At 37.8% G+C, this 23574-nt stretch overlaps 1 protein-coding gene across 1 annotated transcript; it reads left to right on the forward strand.

Moving 5' to 3' along the window:
- Window positions 1–14711: 14711 nt before the first annotated feature.
- LOC146320694 (aquaporin-3-like) lies at window positions 14712–22403 on the forward strand. The gene is made up of 6 exons (XM_084729044.1): window positions 14712–14908; window positions 19551–19677; window positions 19914–20051; window positions 20143–20258; window positions 20378–20595; window positions 21242–22403. Exons 1-6 carry the CDS (start codon window positions 14801–14803, stop codon window positions 21441–21443), a joined length of 909 nt encoding a protein of 302 aa, XP_084585170.1. The 5' UTR covers window positions 14712–14800; the 3' UTR covers window positions 21444–22403.
- The last annotated feature ends 1171 nt before the right edge of the window (window positions 22404–23574 follow it).

Raw genomic sequence — 23574 nt, forward strand, 5'->3', positions numbered from 1 at the left:
AACATGTAATAACATGCAGAACAATCTAAAGCTTACCTCATTTTTATTCTTAGGCCAATTTAAATCTTTAACTGTCACATTGCACTTCCAGATGTCCTTGTTTTAATGGATTCACATGCCTTAAATTTTATCTGTTTTTATTTATTATTAAGGTTTTATTTGTTCTTAAAGAGGACAGTTACACCGCAAAATCAAAAATACATCACTTTGCTCTGGCATTTGGTGTTATTTATCCGTCTAGATTGCGTTGGTGTAAGTGGTTGAATTTTAGAGATAACGGCCATAGACCTGTCTGCCTTCTCTCACATATAAAGGAACTAATTTGCACTTGGCTTGTGACGCACAAAACAAAACAAAATTCACTTGAAAAATTCAACACCAGTGTCTCTTTCCTGAAATCGTGGACCGGTTACTCAAGATAATCCACAGACTTTGTTGTGAGCAGTTTCATGTAGTTCCAGTAGATTCTATCTTTGATAACAGGTTATGGTTTCTAGAAAGAAACATTGCTACTTAGTTTTTCAGATGTTTGTTTTTGGAGGGTTAAGTGCTATAAGCTAAGTGCCATATTCAAGAGAAAGAGACTTCTCTACGCTCCCAGCAGATAACCTCCAAAAGTCTGCAACTCACACAAAAACACTATAGATGATAAATAGCACTACAGGCCTAAGAAAAAAAAATTATTTTTGATTTTTTGGCTTTCCCTTTGAGGTTTTGTTGTGACTTTTATTATCCTCACCAGGGTATCAAGCTTTTGTGTGTGTGTGTGTGTGTGTGTGTGTGATTGGTGGATCTTTTTTCTTTTTTTGCCTCCACGCTGGTGACAGCAGTGGCCACAAGCATTATGGTTTTGGGTCATCCCATGATTTCTCAAGAACGCCTTGAGGGAATTTCTTTAAACTTGGTTCAAATGTCCTCTTGGACTAAAGCATGATCTGATTACATTTTGGTGGTCAAAGGTCATGGTGACCTCACTAAACATGTTTTGGGGCATAACTCAAGAAGTCATATCCTAATTATGATAAAATTACGTACAAATATCTAATAGGATCAAATGATGAAGTGAAGTGTAAATGACGTCTTTATCTCAGAAACAAAAAAACAAACAAAATTGAGTGAATGAATGATATATAATGTGATATTTTTTCCATATAAAAAGTATGGGTTAAAAAATATGTGAAATGTAATAAAATAGTACAAAAATATATAGTATAGTATAATATAGCCTCTACCAAAATATAAAACAAAGAAACGGTGAGACAATGCAGAGGGAGAGTGGTGTGAGTGTCCCAAGTGTGTCAGACACTGTGGAAATTCATCGTTCTCTCCACCGCGGCCTCCAGGCGGTCCAGTTCCAGCCTGACCACAGAGCTGGCCTTCCTTACCAGCTTGTTAAGTCTGCTGGCCTCATCAGATCTGGACGAGCCTGCTGCACAAAGAAGAAACAGCCTGATCTGTCCCTTCCTGAAGACGGTGTCCAACCATCCAGATTTCCCAAGAAGACTCCTGTTTTTCCTATTTCCTCCCCGGGTCAATATTCTTCTATAATTCTCCAGATTCATGACAAATTTAAACACTCTTTTACCCCTCTGACACTGTATAGCGTCTATAACTCCTAGAATTCTCTAGAAAGAAAAAGTCACATTTCTCAAGGAAACTTTTAATCTAAATGGGCACATTTTTTGTAAAGCCTGCTATGTCAATTTTCTTTTAGAGGCAGGGCAAAAAATAAATGTATGAAAGTAAACTAATGACTGTTATATCAGAAACTTTCAGAAAGTTCACGCCAGAGGCTCAGCTTATTTTGTGTTCTTTTTTAAGAATTAAAAGTAAAATAATAAAATTAAATAAACATATTTGACATAATGTTGTCGCAGTGTGCTTATTTTGGCACTTTCATTTTTTAAAAGTCACCAAATGGAAACAAAGTCTCTGAAACTCAAAAGCCTCCCTATTTCTGAGGTCTCAAGGTCGGCAAGTTTGGTTTTGTCCATTTTTTTAAATTATTTTCTATGCCTCTGTGCCAGGCAGCAACAGCCATGACTGGAAGCATTATGGTTTGGGGTTTTCTGTCCGTGCATTTCATAATCTTAAGAACTTATTAAAATGAATGTCCATTTGGATCCAAGGCTGAGTCGATTAGCTTTTGGGGGTCTTTTCTACGACATCATAAACCTGCCATTGAAGATATACAGCCAATACACCTGACAGTAGGCAACAATGCATCATGAAATGAATGATGATGGGCTTTATATGTAAATTCATAATTACATTATAATTTGAAATGTAGTCAAACAAGATAATGTCAACATGTTTATGAACTAAAATAAAAATAAAATATGAGAAAACTGGTGAATGCGACAAGTTCTCCTACATCACTTGTACACACCACTTAAGAACAAATTTGTTTGTGCAAGTAGTTCTTGCATGAAGCCCAGTGTTCTGCAAAAACACTTGAATCTCTCCATCAGTCCCCTGTAATCCTATATACTGCAGCTTGGCTAGCTGTCAAACGCATACGACTCCAAGGCAGTCATTTAATTTAATTTAATTTAATTTAATTTAATTTAATTTATTTTTTTTTTTTGGGACCTGAAAGTACTTATATGATTGTCCACCTCACAGCTCTTTGGTGTTTTTGATTCTGAACTTTAGGGGACTGTTTTTGCAGCATGTGCCAAATTGTAAAAAGGAAAATATAGTAGTCTTTATTCGTAATTGAAAAAGCAATACAGCCCCTGAAAATGTATATAAAAGCTGAAATTGGTGTGAAAAAAAAACAAAAAACCATTACTACGATTACTACGTGCAACTCTGAGAACTGACACACACATGATTCACCAAGACGTCAAACTGTTTGGAATTTCAGTTTGGTAGACTGTAACTTTGTGTTGCGTTTGTCTGTACTTGTCTTTGTCTGACAACACGAGGCAGATGTGAGCTTTCAAAACACGAATGATGATCAACAGGCAGGTGATGCAACAATGTGTTTTTTCCTGAGTACTTCCCATGTGTAAATGGCGAGTTTGTGTGGCCAATAAAAAATGGAACATTCATGCTTTTATTTATTGGTCCTTTTGTAGTAAGTAAGTGGAAATGCATTTGATAAGTGAAAGATAATCTGTAAAAACGTGGATGTAGATGGAAATCCTCAGTTTTCTTGAAGGTAGTTGAAGGTTTTAAAGTGTTTGAGAGCTGCGTGTTGCGTGACAATGTCTCTCTCACTCTCAGGAAGGTTCGTCTAAGATTTCAGGTGAACTCCTTCCACCTGTCACTGAGAGGGCAATAAAATCTGAGATGCAGGTGAAGGTTGTGATTAGCACAGGTATAAAACAGCTGAAGAGTGACGGAATACTTGTCACTGTAATATTATGTTCTGAACTGCATAGTCTTAAATGTAATCTAGTCGTGGAAAGTCTGGATAAGGTGAAATGCAAGATGGTAGATGCTGTTTTGAGTGTATATTTAAGTGCAGAATTTGTTTATATACAATTTAAATTTGGTGTGAAAGTTTGTTCAAAGTAAAGAAGAGACTTCCTTACTTGGAACTACGACAGGGATCTGTCATATTTAGTTGATTTTGGCATTTCTTGTAAACAAAAGAAATAGTTTTTCCACTGTAATAACCACAATACATAACATCAGAAATAAATCTATGTAATGTATAACCTCAACTCCAAAAAAAGTTGGGATGCTGTGTATATACAAACAAATTATTTGCAAATACTTTTCAACCTATTCAAATAAAAGCAGTACAAATACATTAGATGCCTGCAACATGTTCCAAAAAAGCTGGGAGAGGAGCACTGTGATACATTACCTTTTCTTTTAACAACACCCAGTAAATGTTTGGGAACTCAGGACACTAATTGGTGAAGCTTTGAAAGCAAAATTCATTCCCATTCTCACTTGATAAATGACTTCAGGTGCTCAGCAGTCTGCGGTCTGTGTTGTTGTGTTTTGCACCACACATTTTCAGTGGGAGACAGGTCTAGTACCTCAACTCTTTTACAACAAAGCCACGCTGCTGTAACGTGCAGAATGGGGGTTGACATTGTCTTGCTGGAATAAGCAAGAACGTCTCTGAAAAAGATGCTGTCTGCATGGCAGCATATGTCGCTCTAAAACCTGTATCTACTTTTTAGCATTAATGATGCCTACACAGATGTGACAGGTGGCCATGATGCCGTGGGCACTAACACCCTGATATCATCACGGATGCTGGCTTTTGAACTTTGCACTAGTAACAATCTGGACGGGCCTTTTCCTCTTCTGCTTGATGAACACAACATCCATGATTTCCAAAAAGTATCTGAAATGTGGACTAATCAGACCACAGCAGAATTTCCCAATTCCTCATCTCCAAGGAGCTTGGGACCCTGAGAAGTCAGCAGCGTTTCTGCGAGTCTTAACTTGCATTTCTAGATGCAGCAATGAACTGTGTTGATTGACAAAGGTTTTCCAAAGTGTTCCTGAGCCCATGAAGTTATATCTTATCATGTCAGAATTATCTTAGGTTTTCATTCTCTGCCGCCTGAGGCGCCCAAGGTCACATGCATTCAGTGTTGGTTTTTGGTCTTGCCCTTATGTGCAGATATTTCTCTGGATTCTCTGAATTTTTCAGTGTTATGGATTACAGATGGTGAAATCCCTAAATCTCTTGCAACTGCACGTTTAGAAACATTCATGTGTTCATAAAGTCAATCATGCTTGTGAATGACTGAGCCTTTGGAGGATGGCCTTTTATATCCAGTAATGATATTATTACCTGTTAACCAATTTACCTGTGAAATATTCCAATCAGGTGTTTTTTGAGCACTCCACAACTTTCCCCTCCTAACTTTTTTGAAAAGCGCTGCAGGCATCAAACTCAGAATGAGAGTATGTTTACACAAAACAATAAAGTTAATCAATTTTGAACACAAATTATCTTTTCTGTGTACTGTATTTAATTGTTTATAGATCCAAAATATTGCATTCTGCTTTATTTACACAAAATCCCAGCTTTTTTTGGAATGAGTTGTTCTCTTCACTGTAACTTTTCCCGGGACAATGTAAACACATGCTTGCTTTATCTGATTTCAAGAAGAATCCGACCTGCCATCAAGCATCAAGAATAACTATAGAGAAAAAAACGATTTCCTGACGGATGGTCTTGTTAATTTCTGCAGTTCACATGGAGGCACCACTAATAAGCTGAGACTGTTACGTAAACCAGTCCAAGACTCCTTGGAGTAGCTTTAAAATACTAAAAAGGCAATTACAGATGGTACGCTCTATATTGAGTATATTGAGAAAAATCTATGTCCATCAATTGGATGATCTATTTGATAGTCTACAGTATATTTGTCACACAGAGTGAGAACTTCATCATCAACTGGCACACATCAGTATTGTTGAGGATGAATTGCTCAACACAGTAAACAATACCACATATAAAAATTCTTAACGGACAAGGTGACACATCCAGCTGTGTCATAGGAAGTATATGTGTTTGTGCGTCTGCAGCTGTTGAGAGAGGAGCATGTTGTTTTGATTACAGCCCGGCATAATTATAGAGAAAGTGTAGAAAGTGGAAATGTACCAGACAACACAGGTTTTATGAAGCATGTACAGGTACAACAATAGAGCATGTTATAAATCATATTATCTGATCTCCACAAAGTGATGATCAACAAAGTGACTGTACAATGTATTGCACAAGCGTCCATCACAAACCACTGTCTGGATTAAAACGAACACTGGGCCTTTGTGAAGTGTGTAAACAGCTTCTGGGGTGACTTCACAATTACTAATGACTTTGTCAGGAAGTTGGCTGGCATGCCGAGAGCAAATTACCTCTGAATACATGATCCTGCAAACAGATCAGTTGTGCATTTTGCAGTGATATCAAGACCTCACATCACTGTTATGTTAAATTTGCTTAACTTGCCAGCTAAGTTTGGATTTAGCTGGAAGCATCATGCCAGAATCCAAATGCATTTCTCAGGAAAGCACAAACGATGTGCCAGAAACAGTTATTTTTGCTTGATATTATTCTGGGGAAAAAAAGTCAGCGTCGTCACTGTCGTGTCTGTGCATGAGTTTCTTCAAATTGACATGTGTCATTTTGGATTAACACACACAAAAAAAATGCCCGTTCTGCCTGCAACATAGGATTTTAATGTTACTAACTAGTCATTTCATTTACTTCACATTATTATACACGTAATCACAATATTCTGCAATCGGTCCACCAAGTCAGGACAGAGCAGGCCGTGTTTTGAGGGCTGACTGTTCACTCAGGGAAACTCACATAGGAGAGTCACAGGTGTCATGTGCAGCAGCTAGCAAGACAAAAATATATCAAAATGAAACTTAGAGCTTGTAGTTTTTAGCTGAATGTGTTGATTTTCTCCATTTAAAAGAAAACTGTCAACATATGGAAATGTAAGGCCAGAGATATATTTGCTTTTATCATGCGTTCATGTACACGTAACATAAATTTCTGAGAATGTACACAAGCATCGCTCCAAACGGTCTCAGGATAAGCGAAGTAGGCATGATGGATATGGTTGCATATGGAATGCGCACTTAAAAGCAAGTAGCCAAAAATGTAACACTGTAAAAAACACTATTTTCTACACTTACTAGCACAAACATTTTTACGTGATTGTTCTTATATTTGCTTTTTTAGTAAACATATTTTCAGCTGGAATGTGTCTTGATTTGTGTAATGATCTTTTTATTCTCTAACAATGAAACATCCATTCAGGAAATGATCAGTATCATTATCAGTGTTGATAAAACTGACAAAAGGGATTGGTATTGAATTTTAAAAAGTTTAGTATCACAAAACGCCTGAAGACTTTGGTGTTGCAATGGTTTATTGTTAGTAGACAGAATGCAAATGTGTTCAGGGTAACACAACACAAGTTAAATGTATTCCACAGTATATTCATAATACTGAGGTAATGGCCTGATGGGGTCCTCTGTCAGGGGTTGTTTTGTTTTTGTATGCTGTGTGTATGTGTGTATGTGTGTGTGTATGTGTGTATGTGTGTGTGTGTGATGACCCTTCCTGTGTGTCTCCTCTGCCTGCCTTGTTTGGTTGAGTAGAGTCCATCAGTAAGAAAAAAAAACTCTCTCACCCAGGACTCTTTGTTTTGGTTTCTTTGTTTTCTACACACACCAAATCTTTGCATTCATCCAGGCACACACCTGATTTCACTGATTTTCTTATGATAATTCTTTATTTATGTTCTCCGTTTTTGTCTGAACCATGAGCTGTTCATGACAACCAGTACAACACATAGAGGCTGTGTTGCACTAACAGGGATTCATTTTTGAACACAATTAAATCAGCATTTTTAACTTTATATTATATTGCATCAAACTTTTAAACTAGATTAAAGCTAAGAAAGATTACATTTGAACCTGTCTTCAAATCTCAATCAGTCTGTTCTGTGGCATCAAAACTCTTTTTTTTTAAATAGCTGCCTTTTTGAAATGGACTGAGGAAAACAGAAGAAAGTTATTGGACAGACTCAACTAGTTTAGTGTTATGATGTGTGTTTTCTTTCTTCTGATGACTACGCCAACTAACTTTTAGCTGGCTAGCAAACAATATAGCATTTTGTTAAGTTTCTACCTGTTGAGCAAACAATATGACATGTTTTTTGTTGTTTTGTTGTTTTTTTTTTTTTTTTTTTAACTTTTTAGCTAGCAAGCAAGCAATATAACATTTTGTTAACATTTTTTTTAACTTACAAACATTGTAATGTTTTGTTAAGGAATACAGAGCATGATAAAAAGGTGAAAGTTATTGCTTTTCCCCTCTTTTATAATTACTAGGTCCCAGCAGCATTTATTTATTTTAATTTGTGTAAGCAATCATTTCCATATTGAATAATAACTTTGGTTCACATCATTCAACTTGGATTTACTAAACTGAGATTGATTTTTATCCTAATTGTGCAACAGAGCTCTGCTTAATTTTAAATCTGGATTCACTCAACAGTTTTGCTAAACTCTGGTTAGACCTAACCTTAGACTAAATTAACGGTTGTTGGTGCAACCTGGCCAAAGACAGTTATGATTTATACCCAAAACTCACTTTTCAAAGTGATAATATGCATAAATGACATATCACACAATCATCTGTCACAAAACACTGACTGGTTTGAGTAAATACTGTGTCTTTGTGAAGTTATGTAAACAACTTCTGGGGTGACTACACAATTACCAAAGACTTTGTCGGGAAGCCGGCTGGCATGTAGGTAACAGGTAACCACTGAATACATGCAACTGCAATCTGATGGCAGTAAACCAGGCATTAGTCAATGACCTGACATGACCTGACATGACTGTGGATACCCGTTTCACACAGTCTGGGCTGATATAATCGGGTTCTCTTGCCACACACAGAGTTTTCATGTGAGCCTCACTGCTCTATAAGCAAGCTCTAAAACTGTTTTACAGAGGACCAAGGTACCTTTAAAGGTCACTAGTTAGTTTTTTTTTTTTAACCTTTTTTTCTTTTTACCAGAAATTGAAAAAATGAGAGTTTTGAAACTAACTGGAGATTTTCCTGCTCTGCTAAATTTTAATGCTTTGACTTCAGTGTATATATATTATATAATCCATCCTGAGGCAGTGTGCCAGCCTGTGCTTACCTGTCTGTCAGGTATCAATCTTCCTTCACTTGGCTGCGCCTGTCCTATCTTCCAGCACCTGATGGAAAACAACTGCCACACTGGCACTCCTGCTGGAGGCACATCTGGTAGACACATGGCCATCAATAACACACATTAAAAGTGACAGTGAGACAGTGCCATTTCCTAAGGACTCGGGCTCGTGAAAAAAATTTACATATCAAACAGCAAAGCTTGATTGTTAGGACTTGTTATTGCAGAAAATGAACAAAAAAAAATCATGTAGGTTTTGCAGCTATCCCATAATGTTTGTGGGTACCACCATTCTATTCCCATTTCCATTCACTGTCCCTTTTCTGAGCCAAACTATTCCAGGAAAAGCTGTTTAAAACCATGTGGCCCAAAAATGCGGCTCCTCTGGTCTTCCCTTCTGGAAGCTTGAGGAGATAAAACTAAATCCGACACACAGAAACAGTGCAGATATATGAAAGCCCTCTCCTAAATCAATCTTTGTAGATGGTCAGTTTAAAATGTGTACAAGAAATATGTTGCTATAACAACTATCAAATAAATTCAGGCCTTCAGAATGGAAACGATCCAGCTGGAAAAACTTTCTCTTTTCATACACCTGTGACTGAGTGTTAAAATTTGCACTTAATGCACTTTAATCTCTGAAGAACTCAAAAGTCACTCCTGCCAGGAGCAAGTCTTGGACTTATTGCTAAACTCAACTGGCAGGTGTTTTTTTAGTCCACAGCTCTCTGAAGTCAAGGACAATTTCATTTTATTCCATTTTGTATTTTACAGTGTTTATCTTCCAATGAATTTCTTCTAATTACTATTTTAGGTATTTTCACCTTCTTTTAATTGTATTTACTGTGGGGTTGGGAGGGAGACTTTAATGTGTTCTGATATGTTCAGTTGCTAATTACCTGTTAAAAAAGGTAGGCAGTAATCAAATGTCCTGCTTTGTCCACAATTAAAAAAAAAAATCAGTTTAATGTCAGAGGAGTGTTAATTTTGTACTTTGTACTTGAATTTGTGCTTTTTTAATTAAAAAATGATTAACTGAATTCTAATGCAGATTAATTTAATAGTCGATTACAGATTAATCATTGCTGCTCTGGGTGATTTATGTTTATTGATAGGTTTATTAGTTTGTCCAGCTTTCCTTCCTCTGTTGTGCACAATGTATTGATTGATTTAAAGACAAAAAATGGCAAAATTTCCACCCACTGAAGGATTGTTTTCACTAGAGGCTGTGACAATGAATTGGCATATCATTTTTCAGTTAGAATTGTAATCCTTCTAATAGTCCCCATTATTACCAAATGTGTTTTTCTGTATGTCTGTATGTATTTTCTGTAACTGTAATGGACTACAATTACCTTTTTTTGAATCCAGATTACATAATCCTGTTATATGTTATCATTTACTCCCAAAGCCGACAACAATCCATTATAACTGTGCATGAATAATGGTTTTGTAAACAAAGGATATTTTCCATAGACTACCTGCCATCACTGACCTTTAACTCTCAGCAGCCTCAGGGGGCAACATATCACCCTCGCCCCCCTGTTGGTTAATACTTCCCATTAAACTCACAAGTACCTGTTTCACCTAATTATTTTCACTTGTGACAGCGCTTGGATTGCACAGTAATTTTACCCAAATTCTGACGAACCTCCTTGGAAAACCACACGCTTGTTTTTCTATAAACTTTGCTATCATTGTCTGTCTTTTCTGTCTCCAAGGAGGCTGCATTGAAACAGTTGCGCAACATTCATGACGCATGTAGGTTTGACGCCGGCGCTGTGACTGACATGACTCAGATCGCCTCAGGGCTCTTCAGTGACGAAACACATCACATATCATTTGCTGAGCCATAGTTATAATTATGTTCACATTGAGATACATTATGAATTCCAGTGAAGTGGAATATTTTCACTAAACGGATGCATTTACTCTGACTCAGGCCCTCGTTTTTTTTTAAAGATGGCTGCATCACTTTAAATGTAAAATGTGCAAAGACTGTTTAAGTTCTCTACAAGACAGTAAACTATACTGATATGTGCACAAAATGTTCTATAGTTTAATGCTCAGGTGATCCAAGTTGATAATGTTCTCCACTGTCACAACAAAACAGGCAAAGCCCAAACTGAACAAAAGAAGTCCAAACAGAGTAAAAGAAATGGTACACTGATTCCTACTGATAGAGGCATGGCTGTGGGGCTTTAAAAACTGGAAATGTTCTCACACCTCTATTGAAACCAGACAAAGAAGGTATAATATGCGGTGATGAAGTTTCAGACGGGGGACAAAAGAACAGGTCAGCGAAAATGAGGTGAGGGACAGAAAGGGAAAAGAGAGAGATGTGTGTGAACGGGTGGGAATGAACCAGTAAGGGCTGTGAACAGGTATGCATTACAGCTATGCGTGTGTGTGTGTGTGTGTGTGTGTGTGTGTGTGTGTGTGTGTGTGTGTGTGTGTGTGTCATTCTTCTACTCTCATGAGGAGCAAAATGTCTTCATAAGGGTCTGGAATGTCCAGATTGGGGACATTTGGCATCTTTCAAAGGGGGTAATTTAAGACAGTGAGTCAATGGCACCAGGGGGTCTGTGAGAACTTTTCAGATTAATTTATTTCAAATTATCACGATATAAAAATGTTTATTTTTATGTTTGTTTACAAAAGGCTTCACACTTACTTTTCCCCTGGCCTGCAGTGCTATTTCTCCATCTACATTGTTTTGAAATGAGTTGCAGTGTTTTGCAGATATCAGCAGTGGAGATATCTGCCTTCTCTCTGTAAATAAATAAACAAACAATAAGAAAAATATATATATATATATATATAAATATATATATATATATATATATATATATATATATATATATATAATTTAATAGTTTTAGTAGTTTTGATGCCTTCAGTGGGAATCTACAATGTAAATAGTCATGAAAATAAAGAAAACGCATTGAATGAGAAGGTGTGTCCAAACTTTTGGCCTGTACTGTATGTATATATACATATATATAAATATATATATATATATATACATATATATATATATATATATATATATATATATATATATATATATATATATATATGTAAAATAAACCAGTTGCTCATGAAACTGGTTGAAGAGAATTGTTTTAGTAGATTACTGGACTCAAAATCTTTTAAGTCTCAGATAGTAACTTAGATCTCTAAAATGTAAAGATCAGTCGATCACCTACCTTGGCTTGTATGTGTTGTTGCTGAGCTGACAGCTGACAGCTGTGTATGAGCTTGACAAAAAGTTCATGATGCTGGGGTTGGAAATAGACAGCAGAACTGTCTGGTAGTCACTCCAAGACGAACAGATCTTCACCACCTCTCAAAACATCTCGCCTTTTTCTGCTGACCAAGTCCTTCACTGTGTAAGTCCTCCTGAACTTTTCTATAGTTTAGACATTTAAAAGTTGGCTTCTGGGTTACTGAACAAACGGTGACATCAGTGTAAACTCTCTATTACCATAGTGAGCAGGCGACAGTACAGCTTTAAATTGCATCTAATCAAAAGTTCAAGATACAAATTCAGACAAAGACTTATTATAAAGTTGCCTTTCCTTAATTCAGTTCTGAGGGAGAAAGATGAGGCATCGTCAGTAAGCTTTTTATGCAAAACTTGTGAAACTTATTGTCCACTCCCCACCCCACCCCGCTCTCTGTCTCTTTATGGTCCTGGTGAATGGCTGCCCACTATTACAACAGAGCCTTAATGCTTGCTCATAGTGGAAGCTGTTCAGTCTCTGTGAATAAAATTATGAAGAGTACGGTCTAGACCTGCTCAATGTGAAATCTCTCATTAGACAACTATTATGATTTGGTGCAATACAAAGAAAACTGACTTGACTTGACATGCCACTGTGAGCCTTCGACTGTTTTATGAAGCAGTGGAAAACATTTTTATTCAGGCAGGCTTTTGATTAGCATGGCTAAATTGCAGCTCAATCCTATTTACTGCTTTTATTGTTTTTTTTTCCTTTTCTGTGCTTGGTATTTTGTTTTTGTGACTCTGTCCCCAGTTGTTTGCTGTTGCTGTGTTTTTAACAGTCAGCCATGTGCTATTTTTCAACTTCATTAGCTTCTTATATTATTTCTTAATAGTCCATTTTTCACGGATGTAAAGCACACTGTGATTTTGTATCTGTGAAAGGTGTGATGCAAATAAACTTTACTCACTGACTTGCAGTGGTGGAAAGAGTACTGAAAATCTGTATTTAAGTTCAGGTACTGTTATGTTGCTGAAATACTACTGTTACAAGTAAAAGTACTGGTGTTAGAAATATATTTAAGTTAAAGTACAAAGTATTTGTTGCACAAACTGCTCAGAGTATTCGTTACTTTTAACCGCTGATGTCACTGTCACCTCTCCAAACTGGGGTTGCAAATGTGCATTGTTATGACCCCCAAGTTGGGCTAGGGGATGAGGGGTGTAACATTAAATAAATTTAACTGGGAGAAAAAGGAAGGAAGGAACACTGAGACAAAATGATGTAAACAAAAGGTTCTTTTATTAACAAAGTGTGTCAAATTAAATTAACATAAGGGTTAACTTAACCTACTAAATTAAACAACAACAACAACACACACACACACACACACACACACACACACACACACACACACACACACACATACACACACAAAAGACAACAAGTGTCCATGCTAGCCAGGGAGGCTAACAAGAACACAAGCACAGAAAACAACAAGTGCCTTTGCTAGCTGGCAGGACTAGCAAAGCACATGAGGATGCCCAAACAAGTGCCCTCACCAACCATGGAGGTAAACAAAGCACATGAAACACAAAGACAAGTGACATCACTAGCTGAGAGCACTAGCAAAGCACTTGTCAACTGCCATGGGTAGTCTAACCTGCTGCTGCTGCAGGATTAGTCTACAGACTAGCAGACTGTAGCCCGCTGAATGGCCCACTGGCCCTGACTGGCTGCACTCTCCAGGTTTTTAAGCACCAGGTCCTGATTGCAGAGCAGTTGCACCTGATGCCAATCACTGCAACCTGTAGGGGGGGTGGGGGAACCTGGGCACAGCACCACACAGACAATGTGGTCACGTAACATGCATTTTCTTTAACCAATAGTCGAAACAATCGATAAATTATTAATAATTTATAAGATAGAAAACATGTTTATTTCCTCATTTTCAATTTTTTCTGTAATCTTTTTCTTATTTTAAGTGTCAGTTTAGTTCTCCTTATTAAGCAAAAGGCTCCACCAGACAAAACAATATCAAGTGAGGTAAAAATTACTGTCCTGAGTGTGGATTAAATATGAATTGGTTAAATTCTTAACGGGAATTATTCATCAAGTTTTCATTGGTCCGTCTGTGATCAGACCACCTTATTAGCTACAAAAATGCAGATAAAAGATCTGGATATTAATTCAAATTATTCTCAGTACTCAACTATGATTTTAAAAGTAACTAAGTGGATTACATCTTGTAATGCATATGAGTAAAAGTAGAAAGAAAAGTAGTAGAAAAAAAAAATATTTAATTACAGTAATTTGAGTGTTTGTAATTAGTTACTTCCACCCCTGCTTACTTGACTTTACTGTTTTTCTGTTCCTGCTTGGTCTTAGGGTCCATTCATAAATATCACAAGTACGGAACTGCTTCAGAACATATTTCTAAATCCAAACTTGTAGATACAAAATTAAAATCTGAACTTTTAAAAACATGGGTAGGCATGTGTTGAGGAGGCTGAAGTGTTGGGTTGCAGGTATGTAGTGAAAGAGGTCAATAAATCAGCACACAGGTATAGAAATGTAAAGTGTGTGTGTGTGTGTGTGTGTGTGTGTGTGTGTGTGTGTGTGTGTGTGTGTGTGTGTGTGTGTGTGTGTAACAGAGAGTGACAGTGAGAGAGAAAGGAGGAGTGCGTTCTAGTGAGAAAATCAGAGCATGATTCACACCGGGACGAGCAGGGAGGCGTGGTGTAGAGGGTGGGGCCGGCTCAGACTTGGCACCAGCCCAGTCCAAGCCTATCTTGGCTCTATAAGAGGAGCCCGGTCCTCCCAGCCTCACAGCCACTCAGGACAACCTACAGCATCTACCAGCTGCGCCTGTCTTCTCACAGTCTCATCAGCCTCTAGCAAGAAAACATGGGCAGACAGAAGGTGTACTTGGACAAACTGGCCCGGTTCTTCCAGATCCGTAACCTGCTGCTCCGTCAGGCCCTGGCAGAGTGTCTTGGCACCCTCATACTTGTGGTAAGTGTGCTTGTGTGTGAGAGAAAGTGTGTGTGCACAAGTAAAGCATAACTGCAATTTACATCACATAATCTCATACTGAAATCGATTTTTTTTACAATGAAAAGGTGCTAAGTTTTAAAATGACAGAGTTGATGCTTTGAAATATGCCATGCTGACAGCAGTTGAACTCTGTCCCTCTCAGAGTATTTTCTTTTCTTTAAGTACCTTCAGTTGTTCTGTTTTCTTTTGATGTTGCAATATGATCAAATACTCTCCATATGGCAGGATTTATATTATATTGTTCTTATATCACCATGTTTGAAGAGTGATGAGTGATTGCAACAGAAACTGCAATACATAAACCATACACAGACTTCAAAGGGAGCAAAAGTGACACTCTCTGTATTGGACAAAGCAGGTTATTACTCTAGTGTGTAAGTTAGTTACATTGGCAAACTTGAGGTCAGAACAAACACGTTCCTCAACAGGTTCTTCAGGACTGCATGCTCTGTGGACAAAACCGTATTTAGGATTGCACATCAATATTTGCTGTGACATGGGATCCAGGATCCAAAACCTCACAACATCCTATTACTGCCTTGCAGTGGGTTAGGTGTGTGTGTTCTCTCATGTGTGTTTTTATTGAGGTACTTTAAAAACCATGCAGTGGCTTCATTTCCATAAGAACATGTTGATGCCAGTAATAGTAACTCAGTATCACAGGCATTAAACAACATGTTGCACTGTTAAGTAAGGGATAATGTGCAAATTAAAACCCAGACAGGGTGATGCGGGATCCCAATATGAAGTGGAGGGATCTTGAATCACCCTTAATCGATACCTTAAAGGTACTGAATACCCAAACCCAGCCCTTGTAACTACTTATGTTAGTGTGTATTCTACAGAAAAGGATTTGGGGAAAAGGTGAAAAATTTATTTGTGTTTTGAGCATTAAGTCATAATTCTGATTTTAATCTTCAAAGTCTGACTTAAAACTCCAAATTCAAATACAGTTTTCTCGTGTAACTCTAAGTCAAATATTTTTTTCTTGTGCCTCTAATCCTCTTCCATAGCGTTCCAACAAAATTGAATGGAATAGTACAATACAAGATTGAATAGTAGCTCTTCATCCAACTTTGTCATAAAAACTGTTTCAAGATGAAATGAACACCAGAACACTGATCAGGAGGAGAAACAGACACTACTTTTGTTCATTGAGTAGAATACAGTAGATCCAGACTTAACTAAATAAACACCCTTACAGCTGTAATAGGTTACTCTTCCATATGAAGCATTTTTCTCACCTGCCTTGCCAGCAAATTCTCCACATAGGATAAAATGACTTTTACAGTTAATACTTGAAATACTAGAGCAACAACCAGCTTAGTGGGCAACTTAAAGGCTTCTGTAAGTAGTTTAAAACAGTGACGCTGTGATGAATTTAGTGTTTCATTATATTAATCCCTAAAATCCAGTTATGAAGGCGTAGAGGCAAGCTACCTTTTACTGAAGAGAACATTTTATTCTGTTGGGTAATCGAAGTCAATAGGGGAAAAAAATTAAAGTTAGTTAGTGTGATATGAAAATAAGTAAAATGTAAAGACAGAACTTTTACACAAGAGCAGACGACAGAAAATATTTAAAAATTGCTGTTAGTCATGTTAGTTAGCAGTGTGCCGTGATGTACAGAAAGGTGTGGTGCAGCCCTTCAATAGGTGACACATGTCAAAGGCAGTCCTGGGAAGGTCAGTGGCAGAACAATAGGTGCCACATGATATCACAGACATGGTTGACATAACTTAACTTCCTCTATCAGAGATCCCAGAAGTCTCTCTCCCGTGTTTTGTTGACAGTCCTCTCTCTAGATATAAGCCTGTCAATACATGTTTCTACTTGTGACAAGTTCAACAAAACAAGCTGCTTCGTTGGTAATCAATTACTAGTGTGACTTGGACAGATAGGTAACATGTGCGAGGAGGGTGTGTGTAGGCGTGTGTGTACCTGTTTGCGGGTATTGATTATGGCGTTCTTGGCAAAGTGTCACAAGCTCCTCCTTGTTAAGCTCATACAGGATATTTCTGGATTCAGTTCATGCTGAAGACATTTAAATCTAGAAGAGTGCATTCAGTAGTAACGGTTATTTAATTACATATTTTTTCTCAGTAACTGTAACACATTACAATCACATTTATTTTCAGATTTAATTAAATGTAAATAGTTACATGTAGGTAATTACTCTCCAGCACTGCTAGTATCAACTTAGACGTTTGTGTGAAATTTTGTCATAATTATGGTGTGAATTCTTGCGTTATGGATAAAATGTGCTTTGTGATGTAGCAATGACCTTTGACCCCAAAAATCGAATTAGTTCATCCTTGTGTCCGAGTGGATGTTTGTACCAAATTTGAAGAAATTCCCCCCAGGCATTCTTGCTATATCACTGTCACTAGCATGGGGCCATTAAAAAAAAAGAAAAAGAAAAAGGCTTTTGAAGGTTTTTCAAAAAATGTGAATCATAGAGTGTTTTGGCCACAGGCGGATGTCAATATAGCATGTTTGGATGCCTCAGCACTCATATAAAGGGGCTTTGAAAAGATGTCCTTCTTTGAAGAGGACCTATAGGCAGAAAATGTCTTTGGTCATCTCACTGTAACTGTTTTGTTAACCCCTCATTGCACTCTGAAAAAGGGGTACTGCTTTTCCACTTCAAACCACTGGTCCCAGCTTTGACCTGCAGAATACCCGTAGGGGGTTACTTCTATGGATCTTCATCCTGCATTTCAAAAGATGACACAGGTTGTGATTTAGAAGCTGGTTCCAGGCCAGCAGATTCTTTGCCTTCAGCTCCTACACAATTGCCAAATGTGCGTTTCAGCAGGCTGCTGTGGATTTTATAAGCTCTCCGACTGCGTTAAAAGCTGGGAGTAGCTGCACGGATGCATGACCAGCTGAATCAGCCGATTGAATGTTGGCTGAGGAAGTGTTGCGGTGCTGTTAACTAACTACCACATTATTCTAGCAAGGTGCTGGAATTCATCTTCAGCACTTCAGAGTTCAGAATATTACTCACTGCTCCCAGAATTCAGTGTGGGATTTAAAAGAGACCTTTCTGGTGAAATGTGATCTAGGAAGTTGGCATTCGCAAGCTAATGGCCCATCATTTGCAATCCGATGCCAATGACATTAAGAAAAGCTCTGTGAAGTGAAAAGTTTTATTGTCACATCACACAAGCCTGTCATGGCACAACATCAGGGAGAAACAGAAAACAAAACAGCTAAGCACAATTTTAACATGGGGCTGATTTATGAAGTATTTTTCCAGTGATGGCTGGCCCGGTCAGGGGTGGAAAAGAGTTTAGACTGTGCCCAGTGATGATGAACTCCCCTCAGGCGCCAGTCCCTCTGAGTGTGCTTCCCTCAAGCTAACCTCAACATCAGAGTCCTGTGGTCAGACTGAAAAGCATCCTCATCAGGGGGCTTGCAGAGCAGCAGCATCAGCACGGACCACACATATTTCTTTTTTTCCCAACACATACAAAGAGGACATGGGGATATACCCACACACTCACACACACTCGAACAGTGTGCAGAATAAACAGAGTGGCACCTGTTTGGCAGGAGTGCTGCTTCATCTAAAGTCACCACACTCTTTAAATCCTTCTTCTTTTGACAGGATTTTTCCCTCATTCAAAGTGGAAACTGAACTTCATTTCATCCTGCCCAGATAAATCTGCTGGACAGTCACAGCGACAGTTTTCCCCCAGACGAGGTCAACACAGTGACCTTTCTGTCCATACAGTACTCCTGTGTGCCATTATGAACACAATAGAGCCCATTTAATTCCGAGTAAAGCTCATTTAATGGCTCTTTGTTTTACTGGTTTCACTGATAATGATCACACAGCCTCATTTCACCCTTTGGGTTGACCTTGATTGACTGATGAAGCACTAAATTTACAGTATTTGGCTTTTTTTTTTTAATGATATAACACTACTAAACATGGTTGGTGTCTGGAGTGCAAAACATTTTGCTGGCAGGGGTGACAAACTATTCTGAAATTTACAAGAAACTGTGGAGTGCAACTGAATGCATCAAGAGATGACACTACGAATAGAATTTAATTATCTGTTCTGGACACATTTTAGGATAAGTGATGTGCTTATGTACAATAAAAGATAAAAAACGTATTTAGAAAAATATCTGAAGAAATAAAACAATTTATTGATTTTTACTGCCACTTTCAGATACTTCTATTCAATGCTTTACTTGTGGGTCACAATATGTTATATTTTTGATTAAAGTAGCTTCACTTGGGGGCTTTTTCATGCAAATATTGGCATGTGTGATTGTAACTTTTGCTGCATCTTAAAGTCTCTATGCCACCCCATGAATATTTTTCTAGACTTTGGAATCTGGTAGCTTGCCATTTGCAATATCAAAATCTGTGTGTAATGTGTAAAATGTGAATCTGCCGGAACAAATGAAAACATGAGCTTGGCAGATTTGTCTGCTTCCCAGGCTGCATCTCAGGACTTCTTCAGGTGGAAAATCTGCATTTGCTGTCTTTTCAGCAGAAGCACACGTTATTACGGATAAGCTGTTATGTTCACAAGCGCTTGTTGGCACCCGGCGTAAACTTGCTTTTCTGCTCTGTCTCCAGATGTTTGGCTGCGGTGCTGTGGCACAGCTAGTATTGAGCGGCGGTTCCCATGGCATGTTCCTCACCGTCAACTTTGCCTTCGGCTTTGCTGCAACCCTAGGCATCCTGGTTTGTGGCCAGGTATCAGGTAAACAAAGTCTTATTAAAGATTAGATTGTCCGATCAGATCTTTTATTGACTCATTTGGTTTTGGGTGCTTGGGAATAAACACTGTCTGAGCATTACAATAACATTTCCCAGACACAGTCAGTGTTCAGGATCTTGATCTAACCTGCTTTGCACCTTATAATGATGAATCTGGAGTCTGGATTTAGGTAATGTTGTTGCACTGTGTTCACATACTGTCACTATGTACATTTGCAGGTGGCCATCTGAACCCTGCAGTGACCTTTGCCCTGTGCCTGCTTGGAAGAGAGCGCTGGAGAAAGTTCCCCATGTACTTCCTTTTTCAGACAATTGGTGCCTTTTTCGGTGCTGCAGTCATTTTTGGCATGTACTACGGTAAGGGATGACTCCACATGTTGTCCAACGTGTATACAGTGGGTCATTTAAACAACCAGTCTAAATAAATATGTTGTCTGTGTTCATTTAGATGCCCTGTGGGACCATCCTGGATGTTTCAATGTGACTGGAGAGAGGGCCACAGCAGGCATCTTTGCTACCTACCCTGGAAAACATCTCACCATCGTCAATGGCTTCTTTGATCAGGTATTCTTTTGACACATGGAAACAGCTATCATACACTAAACTTTAATTTTACAAATACAGATGATACAACTAAGGTATCCAACTCACGATTTCTTTTCACGACCCTCTCTCCGACACAGATCATTGGCACAGCAGCGCTGATAGTTTGCATTCTGGCTATTGTGGATCCATACAACAACCCCATCCCCCAGGGACTGGAGGCTTTCACTGTGGGATTTGTGGTTTTGGTCATTGGACTGTCTATGGGCTTCAACTCCGGCTATGCTGTCAACCCTGCCAGAGACCTTGGGCCACGTCTTTTCACTGCTATGGCTGGCTGGGGAGTTGAAGTTTTCACGTAAGTACACAGATTTTCCCCATGAATTGTCTATCTCTATGACTGGATCGCAGCAACAAAGATTATTATAATCTAAGATTAGTTCTTAGGACCTAAGAAATATATATTTACTAACCAGCTAAAAATGTAACCAATCACTACATTGTTTGCCAGTTCACTAAAAACTTAGCCTCGCCTACTCATGATAGTTTGGTAGAGAAGCTCTAGTTCACCCTTCTTGAACAAAACCTATTGAATGAAAAATCAGCTGAAGTGAAGAAAGAAGAAACTTGTCATAAAACTCAGTTGGGCTGACTCTTCCTTAACTTTATTCAAGAAACTTGATTATTTTGGTCAATCCATCCTCTAAAAGACAGCCATTTTAAAAATTAAATCTGCTCATGTGTAAGTTTAAAGTTACTACTGGATCACAGGTTGAATTGGTTTTGGTACAATATAATTAAATTTAATCTAGGTTCTGAAACAGAGATTTAAATATAATCTTTCTTAATTTTAAAATAGTTTAAAAGTTTTGTGCGTTATAATTTACATTAAACAATGATTTCAGCTGGTTTAAAAATCAATTTTTGTTGGTGCTATGTGAACTGTTATGGGACAAAATTAAGACAAATTCTGTATAATAAAGTTTTTTTTTGTCACTTCTCAGGGCTAGAAGAGGCTGGTTCCTGGTGCCCATTTTCGCCCCATTCCTCGGCACCATCATCGGTGTGATGATCTACCAGTTAATGGTCGGCTTCCATGTGGAGGGTGAAATACGCGACCAGAAGAGCGCAGAGGAGGAGAATGTCCGACTCACTAACGTCACCTCCAATGAAAACTCCAAAAACGCTAACAAAGAAATGCACTGAGTGTGTTCTGACACACACTTCAACACATGCACATTCTGTAAATACTGACACACACCAGAGTTTTTCCTTCCAGCCGCAAGTGCTTTTTTTCCAAGCCATTTTTACAGCTGTTGGGATGTCTCCCAAGATAGCTGTGTGTTTGAGAAAATAGGCCACTCTCTGTCTCTGATCATGTGATTGTATTATATTGTAGAGGAACGATTGTGTCTAAGTGTTTGGGAGAGAAACACAACTTAAGAAGCACAGAATTACATTAATTCTTTAAAATGATGACCGTTTGGATCTCAGTGTCTTTAACACTCCAGTTTGAGCAGTATTGTATGCTTTATACCAATGTAGATTTATATATAATGTTATAGACTTAGATGTATTTAGACAGAACCAATTCCTGTGCTTTTTTTCCAGTCCAGAACCTTTCATTGTAAATATTTGAATTCAGGGAAAATAGTCAGGAAATTGGGAAATTAAAATTTCAAACTTCAAACCTAAAAATCTGTCATGAAACATCTGCTTAAGCGGAATATTGTACATCAACATCGACTCTGTTATTTAGAGCTGACAGATGGTAGTGAAGCCAAATCCTTCCCACAGCATTCTTCACTTTACCACTGCCATCTGAAAGCAGCTATATTAAAGCTTCTGTCTTTTTTATAAACACTTTTTGTCCTGTAAAAGTCCTAACCAGCATTTTTTTTAAAAAACAAACAAACTGACAATTACTGTGATATTTCACCAGCGAACTTGATCATTTACCCTTTATATGAACTAAATCTTATCAGAAGCAAAACATCTGATATGTGTTAACAAATGAAAATCATCTTTTATGTACATAACCATATTAACCTATTAATCTATGTTACAATTGTTGTGTTCGTCTATGCCTGTTGATGTGTTTGTATGTAGGTTAAGGGGAAATGCTTTTGTACTGATACAATAAAGTTCTGTTTTTTTATCATTGCATCAATGTGCATCGTGTTACTCTCTTGTTACTGTGCATTCTTATTTGTCACAAATACTTCTCACTTCTCAGGGGAGGTGACTGTAATCAGATTACACCAGAATACAATTCATCTGGACATACTAGTGAGTTACACCTCTCAGTTTGCGCTGTTCGTGGTGAGACAAAGTTGGGTCAGATGAGGTAGACGTGTTCTAATTTTCTTCAAATTGAAATAATTATCCATTCCAGTCTTCAAATTAATTTCTCTCAGAAAAAAAGATCATGGGTCACAACATTGTTATCTAGAAAGGTTAGCAATTTCAAGACATTTAATAGATATTGGAACACCGAAGTATGACTGAACATTAAGTCAGGGATATGCAACATTATTTATATTATTTCCAGATCAAATCAAGGTCAGAAAGGAGCTAAACTATTTGTGAAAGCAGCTTTAAAAGGGCACTGGTGGAAGAAGTACTCAGATCTTTTACAAGTAAAAGTAGTCATACCACTGGGTAAAAACACCAGACAAATGACAGACCTGAATTTCAGAAAAAGTACCTACAGAGGTATCACCAGCTTAAGTAGCTAAAGTACTCATTCTTGAAAATTGTCTTCTGGGACTGACACATTATATGTGACATTATTAGACTCACTGATGAGGAAACATCATCATTGTCTAAACACCATTTTACTGTTGCAGCTTAAGTTGGAGCTAGTTTTAACCTCTTGACTACTCTTTAACAGGTAGTTTTGTCCCAACCTCGACAGATAAATCTGAGTGGCTGTCAGATGATTAACGGGGAAGGAAACAAGTTAAAGCAAGTTAAAGGCCTGCGGTCAAAATCTTTCTTAATTTAAAGTACAAAAGTATTAGCAGTAAAATAAACCTAAAATCATTCAATGCTCAGTACCTTTCATTTACTGACTGATGGTATTGGTAACACTTTAAAGGTACTGGTATTTGTACTGGTACAGTAATTTTTGAATTAGTGGTGCATTAATTTGTTAATCTCTTCCATGTTGCTGCTGGTAAAGGTAGAGCTAATTTTATCTACTTTATATACTGCTTGGTAGATTAACCTACAATAATACATCATATTTTATTAGTTGATAACTAAATAATTAAATAATTGTAATGGAGTGAAAAGTATAACATTGGCTTTCAAAATGTAGTAGAGTCAGGGTGGA

The sequence above is a fragment of the Lutjanus erythropterus genome, chromosome 10, assembly GCF_056507025.1.
Source record: "Lutjanus erythropterus isolate fLutEry1 chromosome 10, fLutEry1.hap2, whole genome shotgun sequence".
In the NCBI taxonomy this organism is placed as follows: domain Eukaryota; kingdom Metazoa; phylum Chordata; class Actinopteri; order Lutjaniformes; family Lutjanidae; genus Lutjanus; species Lutjanus erythropterus.